At 30.4% G+C, this 18,971-nt stretch overlaps 2 protein-coding genes across 3 annotated transcripts in view; one reads left to right on the top strand and one right to left on the bottom strand.

Annotated features, from left to right (window-relative positions):
- LOC145945944 (uncharacterized) overlaps window positions 1–18,971 on the bottom strand; it is a 415,644-nt gene that overhangs the window by 253,812 nt on the left and 142,861 nt on the right. The window lies entirely within an intron of this gene.
- Ddc (aromatic-L-amino-acid decarboxylase) lies at window positions 6,872–17,697 on the top strand. 2 transcript variants are annotated; one of them, XM_083055159.1, is made up of 11 exons: window positions 6,888–7,032; window positions 8,732–8,880; window positions 10,601–10,818; window positions 11,078–11,191; window positions 11,568–11,687; window positions 11,816–11,945; window positions 13,334–13,482; window positions 13,720–13,831; window positions 14,236–14,444; window positions 14,607–14,807; window positions 15,106–17,697. In XM_083055159.1, exons 3-11 carry the CDS (start codon window positions 10,618–10,620, stop codon window positions 15,310–15,312), a joined length of 1,443 nt encoding a protein of 480 aa, XP_082911285.1. In that variant the 5' UTR covers window positions 6,888–7,032; window positions 8,732–8,880; window positions 10,601–10,617; the 3' UTR covers window positions 15,313–17,697. The 2 variants fall into 2 exon arrangements, with proteins under 2 accessions (XP_082911284.1, XP_082911285.1); XM_083055158.1 differs by lacking the exon at window positions 8,732–8,880 and having other exon boundaries at window positions 6,872–7,032.

Below are 18,971 nucleotides of genomic sequence, written 5' to 3'. Positions count from 1 at the left end.
ATTAAAATGTATAATCGATGAATTTTTGGCTCGTCTTAAAATATTAGAAATCGATACTTTTTTACCGCTGACCCTATGCGACGCAACATTATTTTATATATATCAAGTTAAAAAATTTGTACGCTGGTGTCTGTTTGGTACCAAATGATTCTATAATCAATGTACTATTAAAATGTATAATCGATGAATTTTTGGCTCGTCTTAAAATATTAGAAATCGATAATTTTTTACCGCTGACCCTATGCGACGCATCCTTAATTTATGTATAGCAAATGAAAAAGTTTGTACGCTGGTGTCTGTTTGGTACCAAATGATTCTGTAATCAATGTGCTATTAAAATGTATAACCGATGAATTTTTGGCTCGCCTTAAAATATTAGAAATCGATACTTTTTTACCGCTGACCCTGTGCGACGCATCCTCATTTTATGTTTATCATATTAAAAAATTTGTACGCTGGTGTCTGTTTGGTACCAAATGATTCTGTAATCAATGTGCTATTAAAATGTATAATCGATGAATTTTTGGCTCGTCTTAAAATATTAGAAATCGATACTTTTTTACCGCTGACCCTATGCGACGCATCCTTAATTTATGTATAGCAAATGAAAAAGTTTGTACGCTGTTGTCTGTTTGGTACCAAAAGATTCTGTAATCAATGTACTATTAAAATGTATAATCGATGAATTTTTGGCTCGTCTTAAAATATTAGAAATCGATACTTTTTTACCGCTGACCCTATGCGACGCAACATTATTTTATATATATCAAGTTAAAAAATTTGTACGCTGGTGTCTGTTTGGTACCAAATGATTCTATAATCAATGTACTATTAAAATGTATAATCGATGAATTTTTGGCTCGTCTTAAAATATTAGAAATCGATAATTTTTTACCGCTGACCCTATGCGACGCATCCTTAATTTATGTATAGCAAATGAAAAAGTTTGTACGCTGTTGTCTGCTTGGTACCAAAAGATTCTGTAATCAATGTACTATTAAAATGTATAATCGATGAATTTTTGGCTCGTCTTAAAATATTAGAAATTGATACTTTTTTGACGCGGACCCTGTGCAACGCATCCTTATTTTATGTTTATCATATTAAAAAATTTGTACGCTGGTGTCTGCATGGTACGAAAAGATTCTGTAATCAATGTACTATTAAAATGTATAATCGATGAATTTGTGGCTCGTCTAAAATATTGGAAATCGATACTTTTTACCGCTGACCCTATGTGACGCAACCTTATTTTATGTTTAGCAAATGAAAAATTTGTACGCTGTTGTCTGCTTGGTACCAAAAGATTCTGTTATCAATGTACTATTAAAATGTATAATCGATGAATTTTTGGCTCGTCTTAAAATATTAGAACTTGATACTTTTTTGACGCGGACCCTGTGCGACTCATCCTTATTTTATGTTTATCAAATTAAAAAATTTACGCACAATTAAATTACGTGTATTATACCAAAACGTTTGTAGGCTGGTATTCTGATGGTACCTTCATAATGTGTAGACTATGTACTGTTAAAATATCTGAAAGAATAATTTTTGGCGCGTTTTAAAATATTGAAATTAAAACTTTTAATCCGCGATTCCCATACGGCGCACAATTAAATTACGTGTATTATACCAAAAGGTTTGTAGGCTGTTATTCTGATGGTACCTTCATAATGTGTAGACAATGTACTGTTAAAATATTTGAAAGAATAATTTTTGGCGCGTTTTAAAATATTGAAAATTAAAACTTTTAAGCCGCGATTCCCATACGGCGCACATTTATATTACTTGTATTATACCAAAAAGTTTGTACGCTGGTATGCTGATGGTACCATCATAATGTACATATAATGTAATGTTGAAATATATAAAAGATTAATTTTTGGCTCGTTTTAAAATATTGACAATTAAAACTTTTAAGCCGTGATTACATACGGCGCGCAATTATATTTCGTATATTGTATCAAAAAGTTTGTAGGCTGGTATTCTGATTGTACCTTCATAATGTGTAGACGATGTACTGTTAAAATATATGAAAGAATAATTTTTGGCGCGTTTTAAAATATTGAAAATTAAAACTTTTAAGCCGCGATTCCCATACGGCGCACAATTTTATTACGTGTATAATACTACAATTATATTACGTATATTATATCAAAAAGTTTGTAGGCTGGTATGCTGATGGTACCTTCATAATGTGTCGACAATGTACTGTTAAAATATATGAAAGATTAATTTTTGGCTCTTTTTAATATATTAAAAATTGATACTTTATAGCCGCCAACCTATTAAAACTCAGATTCATATTATATGTATTAAATGAAAAAATGTGGAGGCCCAAATCTATTTGGTACAGAAATAATTCTGTATATAGTCTGCATATAATGTACTATTAAAAAAAACAATCAATTAATTTTTGGCTCTTTTTAAAATATTAAAACTCGATACTTTATTAATGCGAACCCTATATAACAAAGAGTTATACCTTGTGTATTAAACCAAAAATTTTGTACGCTCGAATCTGTTTGGGGTATAATAGTAATCTGTATAAAATATACTACTAAAAATGACAATCGATTAATTTTTGGCTTTTTTAAAAATATTCAAAATCAATTCTTTATAACCGCGGATCTTATATAAAGCAGAATTATATTATGTGTATTAAACGAAAAAATTTGTACGCTCCAATCTGTTTGGTATAAAAGTAATCTGCATACAATGTACTATTACAAAAAACAAGCGATTAATTTTTGGTTCTCTTTAGAATATTCAATATTTTATAGCCGCGGATCCTATAAAACGCAGACTTATATTATATTATTATAATGAATGCAATATGTGAACGTTGTACATTTTTTTAAAATAAGCACAAATTTATATGATATACGATTTTACTTTACGTTCGATATATTTCTACTACTATTGTTCTGTAGTTTAACACTTCAATAAAAAGAAGAGGTCATTTTTCTTCGCAATACCACTGCTCTTCTCAAGTTGGATCTATACTTTCTGAAACAATGAGGCCTGTATCTTGCTTTCATACATAATGCATTGCATTTGGTGATAGCGTTTCTGTAGCTGTTACGAAAACGAATGGCGTTGAATAATAAGGTCTTCTACTTGTAAACCAAGATTTCGAGTTAAGAGTATTGATATCGCATCAACAGAAAAGAATATAAAAAATAGTAATTTTCAATTTATATTAATCCTAGCAATGTTTAATTATAAAAGTGATTTAATGTAAGTAAGTTTTTGAAAAGTTGTGGTCTCTTTTATTTATTGTGTGTAAACTATATCAAATACTTAAAATAATTCATTATATTTATAAAGGAGCAAATTAATGTGTGAAGAACATTTATGTTTCTCTCTCTCTCAAAATTATATAATTTTGTTTTTATGTATTGCAACTTTAAATAAGTTTTACTTTATTATTTTTTATTATATAATAGTTCTTTTTTCTACTTTATGGATCAGAAATCGTTAAAAGATATAAAATGTAAATCAATAATTAAATATGTAGTAAAATAGCTATATTACGATTTTCACAATAGCTATAGAGATTTGATGTTAAAGCTCGTCACTTCCACAGACCTAGTATGGTTGAATAAGTTTGGACAGAGATAGCACTCAAGTAGAGAGCATCAGGAAATTGCTCTCTCTTCAATCCGCTCCCTTTGTCTGCTCTTTATGCGGTTGACAATCTCGCTACGTAAACGCGGATTACGGTTAAAGGAGATTATCATTAGAGAAAATAATTGGTATTATTCCCCATAGAATACGTAAAATTGCTTATAATATAATTTATAAAATTAAATATATAATAAAATAATTTATTAAATATAAATAAAATATATAAAATTGTATATTTAATATTTATATATTTATTACAATTGATATATTTAATTATATATTAATTATATATTTATTAAATATATTTGCTGCTTTAGAAATAGAAGTAAAATTTAAAATAATACACACACAATTAATTAAATAATACACTGCAATAGATAGCATAGTATTTCTATCTCAAACGCTTATTTTAAACCAATTTTTGTTCGTTAAAAGGAGAAATATCTTTTTATTTATATGATTCATAAATAAAAGTTACTCCGTCGAGACGTCAGTCGTATGATAAAAATCGAAATATTTTACGGCAAAACCGGATTATTCCGAGGATGAATGTTTCTATTCGCGCTATCTGCCGTACTTTCCTTAATCGACGTCAGGAGTTGCTGCTCTTGACGTCAGAGATGCAAGTTCTGAAAGTGGCTCAATATGATTCGGGACACATTCGCGGAAAGTCCCGGCGATTACGGGATACAGTATAACTTGGCGAGTAACCATGACGACAGCACAGTGCACCGAAGAAAAAGTACATTCGTTTCCGAGATTCGACTTCCTCTGACGCGCAAGGAGCATGGCAATAAAAGAGTAGCGAGGGAGGGTTAAAGGGTGGTTAAAGGGAGAAAGAAAATCCGACCGAGCCAGAGTCCTCGGAAAGAGGAAAGTCGACCGCTCTTAGCGTCCCTCTCGTCATCATCCCTCTTCCCTTCTCACGGATAGGGAAGGAAATGGGCTTTCCTCGAGAACATGCCGACTTCTTACTTTCCTCGCATTCTTATGCTCGAGGATTATTATCGAATTGCTCCGTTCGCCGCCTCGCATATCAGATGAATTAACATTTCCGCTCGGGGAATTCACAGTTCGATCTTACTGCCATATAAAATAATCTTTTATGATATTAAATGAATACTTTTATATTTTGATACGATATAGAGGAATTTATCTGAGAAAATAAAAATTTTACAAAATTTTTATTGTTTCTTTAGACATGAATTTGTTCGCGCTAAATGTAACATTTTTTAACTGTTTTAAGATCATGGAAATAAGTTTCGTCAATTGTTCTTGAACAGAAACAATGAAAGAAATATTATTATAAATTATTTTAAATTATATTATATAAATTAATTTATTATAAATAATATTTTTATCGATACTTATTTCATAAAGTTCTAATGTAAGCAGTAGTGCAATTATACATTATTACATATTTGCAGGATTTAACACACACAACGATCGAAATCATATTAATATGTAATCAAGATAAGATGTAATACCTGATATAGATAATTATTTCCGACTCGAGCGGTCTGTAATTATTGTGCTTATTCACTAATGATCCATGCAATCAGTGTAATATATGTGTAAACATCCGCTAATGCCAATTTTACATTTTAATTACATTTTAATTACAAATAAGCATTATTTGTCCTTTCACGTAAAATTGATAGTTTCATAAACTTGTTTCTCATCATAAAATCTAAGATGCGTTCTTTCTTCGCTGGAGATAATTTTTGCAACTATGAAAGAGAAAGAACAATGAAGCAAGATGCCATGTAAAGTGCTACGATGAATTCAGTAAGAATAAAGTCGAGAAAACTTTTATGTTCGGCTCCTGTGAGGTAACCTTCGTTTACTAAGCTATTGTGAAAGGACGATTGTTTTCGCTAAGATTCCTTTCTAGATCATGATTGCCTAAGATCTTGTGTCAGAACCTGCGAGTGTCAAGAATTTCTTCTGACGTTGGCGAGGAGGACGTATACGATTGGAAACTAGAATTGAGCTTATCCGGAGCTAATTCGATTTATCATCTGAATGCTTCCTTGATTTCGCATCTGTAATCAAATTGCAGATGAGCAGTCGGTCTAAACGCCCTAATTTCATTTTCAAGATGTTATTATGCTCCTTTGACTTCGCGATATCGTTTTCTTTACGTAATTCATAATTTTATTACCTTGAAAGAAATTGATTAAAAACTACATACAGGATGAATTGCCTAAACGTGATCACCTTAATCTTATTCTGTTGTTAATGGGTCAATCGAATTCTTTTTGTGAAACATATAATTCAAAGATAGTTATAGCATACCTTTTATCAATTTTTTTCAAGATTTCAAAATTTTTTTATATAAAAGTATTAAGGTAAGATAATCGAAGAATATTTTACGAGACATTATTTTATAGTTTATGTAAAATTATGTCAAATTAAAATATAAAATATCTCGTAAACTATTAAAATTTGAAATTATTTTATGATTACCGAACTTGTTAAGAGATAGGCGTACAAAAAAATTATAGGCTCTATAAAAAAAAATAAAGATAAGACCTTAAAAAATTTTTTAAAAAATGGTAAAAAGTATACTATAATTTTTAAAGATCTCTTTGAATTATATCATGCAACGTAAAAAATTTCAATTGATTCACTAACAGAATAATTTAAAGTGAAAGATTATGTTACGTGGTTTATCCAATGTATGTATATAACACATTTCAGCAACAATTTACGACTTAAAACAGCGAACAGATATATCAAATAAAACAATTTATGTGTGCACCAAATCAAGTTTCTATAGACATTATATGGTATCATTAAAGCTGGGAGGCATTCCTTATAATGATGATTTCATCAGTTTCACACACTTCTTTCTTAACATTAAACAGTACATCTCTCGCGTAAAGTCACCGATATACCTCGAAAAGTTTAAATTAAAATCTCGAAGATAAGGATAATATTTATATCACGAACCAAATAGTTTCAACATCCATTCGATCATTAATCGTTCACCATCGCAACATATAAACAGGCAATTGTATAAATAAATAAAATCAAATCGCACTTTTCTGTTAACATAAAAAAAAAAAAGAAAAAAAAAATTGACGCGCGGCCTAGTCGAGAGTGGCTGTTATCGATCTTACGTATCCGCGTATCGATCTCGGTCCTCGGTACAGGCAACGGGACAAGATAAGCGAATCTCGATGTATGCGACGTGATCGCGCCGCTGGCGAACGAAGAGTGGGGTGTTACATAAAGCGCGGTGCGACGCGAACGGAACGGCAATCCGCCGTGGAATACCAGCTGATCGTCACGCGGGAGAGCAGACTTGTCATCCGCAGACACGTGGATATATCGTGCTCGACGAGAGAGATCATCCTGCGAATCGATCGTCCAGGCTTGCTCGATACTCGAAAGGTGAGTGGAGTTTCGATTTTATCTCGCAACACCCCATAATTATAATATTGCGGCTTAATTTTTGATTTAACTAATTATTAATTAACAAAGTAAGAAATGCTCGATGAGTTTTGCAACTGGTATTTTATATGTCGAAATATGTCGAAAAGGCTTGTCAAATTTGGAGAGAAATATTAATATTCTTGTTTATATTGATTCTCCATTTTTATATTATCGAAAGTGCTCGATAAATCGTTTATACGCAAAAATAAGAGACATCGCGCAGCTTTCCAAATTTATTTCAAGTTATTATAGGCTCGATCTGATTGTAAGTTAGATATTTTTATATCCTTACAATTCGAAATCTCATAATGACAATTTTATGATAAAAATGCTTAGAATTTCGAAAGATCTATATCTGTGCGAACTATAATAGCTCTCTAAACTCGCACGGTATCTAAAGCTAATTATTGAGCTTTCGCTTAGTTAAGCTTTTCGCTCCAACATAGTAGAGATCGAAGAGCATACTATAATTGCATCAGCTTGCTGAATTAATCTGTTACGCTTTCGAGAGAAACGACGATGAAACTTTGCACGAAAAAAGGATCAAATATTACTTTGAGATTATCTAATACTCGAGCTATTTTCACGTCGTATATTTGCGTTATAAATAAAGTTGTCTGGATAATTATATACGAATGAGGGTAACGTTTTCACTCGCTATATTTGACATCTACATAAATATAGCGCGAGAATATTCTGGTTGTGCGATTTCATTCGTTCTCTTATATACGTTCTCTTATATTTGCAAGACACTGGAGAAAAATATTGAATGATATCTGGAAAAACACTTATAATAAGCGAAAGATACACTATTAAGATAGAGACGAGCGCTATCTTTTTCCTTATCGGAAAGATAAGGAAAATTCAGACATGCATTTTACTAAATGTCATCTAACATCTCATCGAAAGTTTTCCCTGCATTACGATACAAAATTCTTGTGCGCGATAAGTATAATAATTAATTCGATATTTAATTTGATAATTGATACGTTCTTAGAGAAGAATCGATAAACGTAATCAAGCTAATTCTCTTATCTGTAATATTAATTCAAACAAAGCCTTGTTGCAACTTCGCCAAATATTCTGTATAGGTTTTTCGTCATTTGCATAAAAATATAAATAATATAGAATTTCAAGAAACTATTTGAAAAAATTATGCAAGCAATTATTATAATAAAAATATAAGAAAAAATGTTTCTTATGACAAAAATAAGCAATGCTGATTAATTAATTCGTAAAAAATGAATGGTAAAGATAGTTTGATATAAATGTATTGCATTTATATATATGACGCGAGAGAGAGAGAGAGAGAGAGAGAGAGAGAGAGAGAGAGAGAGAGAGAGAGAGAGAGAGAGAGAGAGAGAGAGAGAGAGAGGGAGAGAGAAGTCAAGGTATATGCACACATTTTTTCTCAATAAGTAGATAAAGGAAATAATAGATAATATGTGCGTATATAAACAATTGTCTGATAATGTAATAATATCAAAGGATAATATAATCTGTCAACGTCGAGACTCACAAACATATAAATCGCGATATGACGCTATATAATAAATATTCCCAGTTAAAAAAAGTAGTTTGATACGACCCGTAATCTATAATGTACTCATGCGGAAAGTGCATTTATATTTCTCTTCGGAGATATATTTGCTGTCAGAGTATCAAGAGGGGATTCCTCAAGAGCGTCGCGGGAGTTTTCTCTATCGCATGAGGGGTCATTCGTTTCTGTATATCCTCGTTTCCTCACGTATCAAGGCGCTTTGGAAGTAGTTAATTATTTTCGAAAAAATCCCGATTATTATTTCCGTGAGTATGCCTGTAGAATAATATTTCAGTAATATATATATATATATATATATATATATATATATATATATATATATATATATATAGCCATATCAGTTTTTAATTAGTACGATTAATTAAGTTTTACAATTTTGATAAATCGGAAAATCAACAAATTTTATAATCTTATACATATGTAATAAATAATAATATAAAATAATAAATAATAATATTCTAAATTATTAAGTAGCTCTTTCGCAATAATGACATTTTTATGTAAAATAGTTTAATAGTGACAATGAAAAGGTAGCAAAACATTACTTTCTCCATCAACAGTGCTAAGGCCTTTATCCGAGGAATAACTCAATATCTTGAAATAAAAAAACGATATTAAGTATGACACAGAAGCAAAAAATCTACACGGAAATATTTTCTATTCGTCACGTGCGAGCCATACTATAAACATTGCGAAAAACTAAAAAAAAATTCAACTTTTATTCGTGCGACCGTACTTATAAAATTCGCGAAATTCCGTGTGTACGTCATAGCGAGTTCTAAAAAATTTCATGACAGACAAAAATCACGATAGAGACAGACAGCGATCCGAACGAAACAGCTGCTCAATGAAAATGAGTCATGGTCATTATGGACGAATTCACTCTTACTTCTCTACGAAGGCGATCTTTTGCTGATCGTCGCGCGAATATTCTTTCGTTCTTGTCGTCCTTCTCCTACCACTTTCGATCTCGTCGAGACATTCTATCCGGCAACGATCACGAATACATCTCTTACTCTTGCTACCGAGTTTCTCAAGACCTACGTCATTGGAGGCGTAGTTAATTATTGATTAGCTTGTTAAGCATTTTGTTCGAAAGGCCAAATGTACATTTTATTTCTCCATCGTCATATATTTTGTCACGAAAATGATGGAAAGCGGGAATGACGCGAATTCAGACGTCATTCACTTCAAGTTGTGTGATGAATCTTTTACCATCAGTTTCTTTATTAAATATAGTTTAAAGAACAAACGTATATGCAGTAATGAAAGAAGACATATAGACTGCTTAATAATTTTTCTAAATTATTTGTTGATAGAAAATACAAAGATTACAAAATATTTTATTTCAATGATAATTTATCTCTTTCATATTTTCTATGTATTATACATATATATTGGATAAGATAATTTTAATCATTCGACTTATTGAAATCAGCGATATAACATATGCAATCGCATACGTATGCAAACATGGTGCGCTATTTTATGTAATTTCCGAGCAATTTCATTAATCCTAGACATACCAACTGGCAACAAGTATCACTTTCACTTTTTATCCTACAACCATCGTTTTTATTTTAGCATGCGTCTCCTTGAATCTGACAAAACAGCCTCACCTATATTTCACACGTTTTCTATAAATTATTATTGCACGATATTGCGTTGTCAGCAAGATTCTTATCGTCATCTGTATCAGTTTTTGATACGTAATATGCGGAAATTGATCTTTATCATTCAGTATTCATATATGGATAAACGCCCATTCTTGAAAGGTAAATAAGAGTTCTACGAGTTCTACGCCTGCATTAGATTCATTCAAGGTACATGTCATGTGCATATTTATATGCCAAGGATATGGGAACCGCACCTACTACATTAAATCATTAAAACAACATAACCGAATAGATTTTTGACATAGTTATATTCTATCAATAATCATTTTTGTCTCAATATATATTACAGACGATAGGAAGTAAATCATGGACCCTGATAGTTTCAAGGATTACGCAAAAGATATGACGGAATATATTACAAATTATTTCGAAAATATTAGAGACAGAAGAGTCTTGCCTACGGTAGAACCGGGATATATGAAGCCTCTTTTGCCCTCTGAGGCCCCAAAAACCCCTGAAGAATGGACAGATATAATGGCTGATATCGAACGAGTAATAATGCCAGGTGTAAGCAATTTTAAATGTTCTAAATTATCATAAATAATTTGTTTAAATTATATATAATTTATATTTTATATTTTTTATGCTTTCTTTATTTTGTCATTTAATTTAATTATATTATTTATTTATTAGTATGAAACAATAATCACGGAATAATAGTCGTAAAGATAATGATAATGTATCGTCAGTATTTTTTATTATTCTGTTAAATGTTTCTGTAAACAGGCATCAAAATTAAGATAAATTAAGATAAAATTGTTTACAGGTTACTCACTGGCATAGTCCAAAATTTCATGCGTACTTTCCGACGGCACAATCGTATCCAGCGATTCTAGCCGACATGTTGAGTGGAGCTATTGCTTGTATCGGTTTCACGTGGGTAAGTATAAAAAAAAATTGTAAAATTAGGAACTCTTTATAAATATTTTTCTCATCTCTTGAGCAATTTCTTGTGAGTTTTGCTTCTTTCTGTCTTGAAACGTAGATGTTAAATGTTGCAATATTATTGATGACACAATCCTTATACTTTTTTTCTTATACTTCTATCTTTATTATTTTCAATAAAGTAAGAAAAGTCGGTCACAGAGAAAAGTCATATCAAGATTAAAATCATACCAAACATAATAAAATCTCTTCTGATAAATTATATTTTAATAGAGTAAAAGAAAAGCGAAAAGAGAGAGAAATCCAAGACTAAAATTAGCATCGCATTGTCTTTGTAGTTAATTTTGACGCGTAATTTTCTTCAATTCTAGATCGCGAGTCCAGCTTGTACTGAGTTAGAAGTTGTCATGCTAGACTGGCTAGGAAAAATGTTGGATCTGCCGAAAGAGTTTCTCGCTTGCAACGGTGGAAGAGGTGGTGGCGTTATTCAGGTAAACAACATTTCAAAAGCGCTATTGCCCTTGCAAGAGCTACTTTTAGATACTAGATGATAATGTCATTCGCGAGGAAAACAAAGGTGGTATTAAAAGTGTCTTTTAATTGCAATTTTCATCTATAGGGAAGTGCTAGCGAAGCTACTTTGGTAGCTTTACTAGGAGCGAAGGCCAAGAAGATAAAGCAAGTTAAAGAGCAGCATCCCGATTGGACGGAAAACGAGATTATCAGCAAGCTAGTCGCATACTGTTCCTGTGAGTATATATCTAATCATTTTGTTATAATATTTCTTATTGATATGCGAAACTTTATGATAAATTGGCAAGATTTTGTCAGAAACCATTTGTGTAGAGCAGTTGTTCAAAGTATTTTTTCTAATTAAAATAATTTCATATATGAAATATCGATATAAGTATCGGAATATATAAATTATTTCTCGGTTATTTCGTTTATCTTTATCGAACGAAAAACGACAGGGAATACGTCTACAATTAGGCATAAAATTCAATGGCTTTAATAGATACTTGAACTGTGACATATACTTCGATGAGTATTAAGTAAGCTATGCGAGTCACATTTAACTTATAATAGCAATAGAGACATGAATAAAGATAGAAGAGAATAGTGTTTTATAAAGTTAAAAAATAAATCTCTACGAGGATCGTTTAAATTAATTTAACACATATGACGTGTTATTCACAAATTTAGTAGAATGTTTTAAAACAATTCTTTGAACATTACGCGTGTATTATTATAGCTAATGGGAAGAATTTTGTAGCAGAATGAATAATTTTATCTAAAATTTCTAAATTTAACTCTGTCAGAATATGACAAATATATTTCCTAATTTATTTATTCGATTAATAGATTCTTCCGATCAAGAGATTATATTTTTTTCAACGCGCTATCGTCAAGGCTACAACACAGTGTGTATCATTGTTTTATAATTTTTATGCAATTTTTCATTCGTGTTTATTGCATTACGTCGACGCATATCAATATGCTGAAAAATGTCCGGTCGCTTTCAGTGACCAGGCGCAATCAGTTCAAAGGCACGTGAATAGGGGGAATGAGAGGGATGGAGTGATAGAGTGAATATAGGGATGGGGGTGTTCATGGCACTTCATCAAGCAGCACTTTGTCGCCATAGCAACTCGTAATAACCGCTCCAGTTATATTTCACAGACCGAATTTTCTCTCTATTATTCTCAATTCTCACATTGATTTCGCTCTATCAAAATAAAAAAATATGTATATATAATTCTTCTTCGACGAGTATAATGGATGAGTTATTTTTTCGATTAGAAATATCGAACGAAACTATATGCTTAATAAGTCGCCCATTGTCCAAAGAGAATAAAGTATTTTTTTATTTTCTTCTGTGCTATAATAATGATTGGGAAAGATGTCTATAATTTTTCTCTCTCTTTCATCGCTATTAATAACAGATATTATTACAAATGCGTATAATATTATAGTTTACGAAACATTACATTCGTTAAAAAAATATTTTAAAAAATAGCTTGAAGAAGGAATGATGCATTCTCTATAATTCATAATAATGAATAAAATTCATCTATTTATTCATATAATTAATGTAATTTAATCGGATTAATCATGATGTGAGATATACTTTCTTTAGGCCAAGCGCATAGTTCGGTTGAACGAGCTGGACTCCTCGGTGGAGTAAAGTTCAGACAATTGGAAGTCGACGAGAAATATAAGCTGCGTGGTGACACGATGGCCGAGGCAATCCGAAAGGATAAGGAGCAAGGATTTATACCATTTTACGTAAGTCCAGCTTAACCGATATTCATCTTTGATCAATTTATCACATGTTTCATTATTTCTATTTTTTCTCGAAATCAAAAACAGAGTCGATGATTTATATTATAAAAACTTGCAAAAAATGTTAATACACATAGATATTCAGAATAATTAATTTAATATAAATTATAAATTATATATAAACTAATTTATATTAATGCTTGAGTTTATACATATATAAGAGTTGTTTCATTGTCTCAGGCCGTCGCTACTTTAGGCACAACCATTAGTTGCGCCTTCGATCGCCTTGACGAAATGGGCATTGTAGCGAATCGTGAAGGCACTTGGCTGCACGTGGATGCTGCTTACGCGGGTATGAATCAATCTTTTTATCGATACACACCCTGAAAAATTGTATTTTTATTTAAGAATTTTCCACTTATTCTAGAATATCCTGTTCTAAAATAAGCGCCAAAAAATTATTTTATTTTAAGAGGGGAATTCTCTAAAGATTAATATCAGATATTCCTAATTGTAAATTGCAACACTATATAATTATATATGTATATTGCTGCAACTATATAATCACATAATGTCAAATAAACGGTTCGCATAAAAAAAATATACGACTGTTTATTATCAACAAAAAATATATTCTTAATAAAAATAAAAAATAAATAAATAAAATTTTCTTAAAATATATTCTCTTACTTCAAAAATATTATTTTTTTGGTGTATTGTCGCGTGCAAGATAATAATAATCCATTTTGATTACAGGATCTTCTTTTATTTGTCCGGAATATCGATATCTAATGAAAGGTATCGAGCTGGTGGATTCGTTTAACTTTAACCCTCACAAATGGATGTTAGTTAACTTTGATTGTTCCACAATGTGGCTCAAGGATCCGACGTACGTCATAAACGCCTTCAATGTCGATCCCTTGTACCTGAAGCACGATATGCAGGGTTCGGCGCCTGATTATAGGGTAACGTTTCTGTCGAAAGTTGCTTAAATTGATTTCAACATGTTACGTGCGCAAGTTTGACTGATATTCTTGAGCTGATACATCAAATTGAATACAAAATTATTTTAAACGATTTTGTACAAAGTACTACTCATTAATCAGTCGGTATATATTTTGTTACAGCATTGGCAAATTCCACTGGGACGTAGATTCCGAGCTCTGAAACTCTGGTTCGTTTTAAGGCTATACGGAGTCGAAAACCTTCAGAAACACATCAGAACGCATATCGCTCAAGCGCACGAGTTTGAGGCTTTGGTGCTCTCCGATCCTCGTTTCGAAATTGTGGGCGAAGTTCTCATGGGACTGGTCTGCTTTCGATTAAAGGTAAATCAATTACTATGTCTAGCAAGAAAAATGAATTTGAAAAATAAAAAATGGACAACAAAAACTGTTTAAATAGAAATGTAAAATAGCTTTTCAAAAAATGTACTTTAAATGCAAAATACAAAATAGGCATTTATTTTGCATTTTTATTTTAAATGCATCTATTTTAAATAATATATAATATACATCTCTGATTACAATAAATTATAAAACGCTACATATAACATTTTATATAAATTGCACTTATTATTAAAGAAAGAGAGAGAGATGGCAGAAATAATTCTGCTACGATTTACAGGGTTCCAACGAACTCAATGAAATGCTCTTAAAACGAATCAATGGCGCGGGAAATATCCATCTTGTCCCGTCAAAGATAAAAGACACGTACTTCTTACGATTTGCCATCTGCTCTCGATTCAGCGAGAGCAAGGACATACAGTATTCCTGGAAGGAGATCAAGCTGAGAACTAATGAGGTTTTAGAGGAGCAATCGCTTTCGAAGTGATGGCGCGCTCAGATAGCTCGCGGTTGCAGATCGCTGGCTCCTGCCACCTGCAATCAATCTTAGCTCGAGATTTTTCCTTATGTTCCAGCGACTCTTGAGGACCAAGTAGATTAAAGCAGCAAGTGACATTGGACTCAGAAATAGGCGATGAAAAATTATGATCTTTTTGCAATAATTTTGAAATTTCGAAAGCGATTAAATAACGATTCGAAAGTGTCGAAGCTTGTTATTTTGATAAATATTTGATTTATAATCATATTTCTCTCTCTAACATAGCATTTTGATACTTTAATTCGATAATTATCATTACTTTTTTTAATAGAGTATTACTATATATGTGTCGAATTAAAAATTCGTAAAATGGAGGAGGGATTTAGTAGACTAAATAGGAACTATATAGGAATATTTTTCATAAAAAATTTCACTTATTTATTTCCTTCGTCTACCTCTATATTTTATTAGAGATTTTACATAGACGTCTCTGTACATTTTAATAATCAACGAATATTACATGCCGCAAAAATCTAATTATCGAATTATACATACTCTGTTAAAGCTATAATCCTGTAAACGCTCAACTTAAATGTAATATAAAGATGTCGCCTATAAATTGAGAATGCGTGATACTTGTTATATTGTTATTTATATAGACAAATGATTCTGTCCGAAAAAAAGGAAAGCTTATGGCTCAAAATTTGGATTTTCAGATTGATCGATTTTGATGGATTCAAGTCTTTCGAAATTCGTTCTTTAAAAAATAAAATCGATCGCCATAAGCTTTCTTTCCTCGGACAGAATCACACGTGTTATTATATGCGAGTGTTATTAATATGTTATATGTTACACAGTACGTTATTACAAGGAAGTAATTTATTATGTAAAACTGGATGTAAAATTGTTGTGCCAGTGCATAATATAATACGAGTTTGAAAACGCGTTGTAAATTTTTCTAAAATAATGCGTGTGTACATTGAAATTTTTTCACCGACCATTTGTCGATTACGACACTCGTTTTTTGTTCCGTGTAAAGAGACGCGTCTTAAGTCTTAAAACAATCGCTCTGTCAGGAATCAGTCGTCACAGGCCGCTGGGATGCATGTTAGCAGCATAATATTAGATGTAATGCAGTATTGTGTGTCGCCTTGTGCCACTTTCGCCTCGGGCACCGTCTCGATGTTACTACGCGAACTCCTTTTAGAAAATATCCTTGTAAGTACATTGTGCAGTGAAAGTCGTACGTTTGGCGTTGCAAAAGTGTGTGTCAATGTTAACGCAATTTTTTTTTCACGTTTAACTTTGCACATACGTGAAATATTTTTCGAACCGCGCGTTTCTCATAAATACATAAGCGCGATCCTTATTTATTTGACATTAAAATTCTATTTCTGGGTATTAAATGTTTTCGATTAACTTATCGATCAAATTTGACATGTCAAGAATAATATATGATTAATCGTATAATTCCGCAGGAACAAAAAAACTTTGCGCATTCCAATCTAGATTTCCCACCGAAATAATTTACAGTCTTTCAAGCGTCCACGAAGAATTAATCTTTTTGATAATCTCTCCCTCATTATTATAATCTTCGTGCACGTTGAAATTGTATGTAGAATAAACTAATCATGTTGTATATATGTTATGAATTTAAATTATAAATATGTTGTAAAATCGATGTGTATACGTGACATGTTGTCATTTTTATCACTTTGCGCACATCTGTGTTTTTGCTCTCTTGACACTTATTCTCTTCAAAATTTAATTCAAATATCCATTTCATTTGCGAATATATTCTATAGTTGTTAAAATACGTCGTTAAAATAGTAATAATGATAAAAGTATTAATCATGATATTTTTTAAAGGATGGAATGATTCTATTACTATAGCGTATATATATGTATACATATATCTGTATATGTGTGTTAAATATTTGCTGTAATCGTGCTGCAACAGGGACAATAATAGTAATAGAATTAATTAATCAAGAAGGTATGATATCTTCGAGAAAGTTAAACATTTCTGAGTTCAAAATAAAAGAGATTATAGATTATTAATCGTTAAAATAACTACAACATTATTGTCAGACAAATTATGCTCAGACAGAAATAAAGACATAAAATAGACAGTTGCAATGCTTAAAGATAGGAAATTACAAATATCTAAACGTTTAAATATTTATTTTTATTAAATTAACAAAATTACAAATTTTTATTAAGCAATTATCCATTTTTCATATACGACTTTAAGCAAAAACTTCCGTTTAAACATTATATTATTTTATATAAAAATATACAAATCCACCTAATGCATTGAACAATATTAATTTAATGCAATGATTTGAGTCGATATTTATGGGACCAACAAATAATTTACTGTAATCAAAATAATTGAATTCTCATTATTATACATTGTCCGCCAAAATATTGCAAAATTTATTACGGCTATTTTGATCATACTTTGATTAATTTAATAGATATTTAATTCAATTAGAATTGTTCATAACAAAATTAAATTTAACTCTGCAATTCGTCGCTTTTAATCAAGCTTTTTTTAAATAAAAAATGAAAAATTTTATCCATATTAACAAAATGTAGATATTTTATTTGATAAGTTAATCACCGATTAAATTAATCAGAGTTTGATCAAAATGACCTTTAAACATGTGTCGCAAAGTGATCTTTGAGAATTTAATTATTCGATTGTTAATATTGATCAAATTAAATCAATAAATATTTCTCCCATCTTTTTGGTTTTTCTTTCTCTTTCAATAATATATATTTGATTTATAAAAATATAAAAAGAAAGTGAAAAAAACAAAATAATTGTTTTACATGCGTTCTGTTTATTAGTTGTATAGTGATTATTTGTAAAAACTAAGACTGAGTTATAGCGATAATTAATGAAGTTAAATAGTAACAGTTAACTTTTGTAAAATTTTAAATTATAATATAGATGAAAGAAAAGAAAATAATTAAGTTGATGTTGAAGTTTAAAAGTAATATTTGCAATATTTTTTGAAATTTTTATTTTTAGTTATTATCCACAGGTCATTTTTAAAATTTTATATTTAGCTCTTATACTTTTTATAGAGCTAAGAAATATTAAAATTTTTTTTTATTTTAAATAATTTTTAAAAATATTTTTAAAAATATTTTTAAAAAATGTAAATTCGGAAATTTTTATTAATGTTTGTTAGACGCGTTTATTATCTTCAGAGAACATTGTACGTCTCTTCTGAAAGAACTGAAGCAGAATTCCATTCTATCACAAATAGGTATAATAATCTTCTGTCGACGAAAGAAATCTCTAAATTATCGAAATCCAACAATGCAATGAAATATATGTTGGTTTTAAATATATCAATCTTATAAATTAATAATCAATAATAGAAGGCATACTAATTTAAATATAGAGGTAAATAATATATTAAAAAACAAAAAAAAATTTTAATTAAATGCTTATATATGTATGTGTGTATGTGTGTTAAATTAAATGTACTAAAATTTTTATCTTATCAATCTCCTTTATATTATAATTTGCCTACATTATTCTTCTTCTATAAAGCACTTTGTCCTACATAAAGTACTTTAATATTAGAAATATGATAAAAATGTATTTATATAAAGAAGAACAAAGTATGTATAAATGCGAAATATTAAAA

This window comes from Prenolepis imparis, unplaced genomic scaffold, assembly GCF_030444845.1.
Source record: "Prenolepis imparis isolate NDT839.2.m4 unplaced genomic scaffold, iyPreImpa1.0 SCAF_15, whole genome shotgun sequence".
In the NCBI taxonomy this organism is placed as follows: Eukaryota; Metazoa; Arthropoda; class Insecta; order Hymenoptera; family Formicidae; genus Prenolepis; species Prenolepis imparis.
Note: the sequence above shows the minus strand (reverse complement) of the source record. Positions and strands in the feature narration are given on the sequence as shown.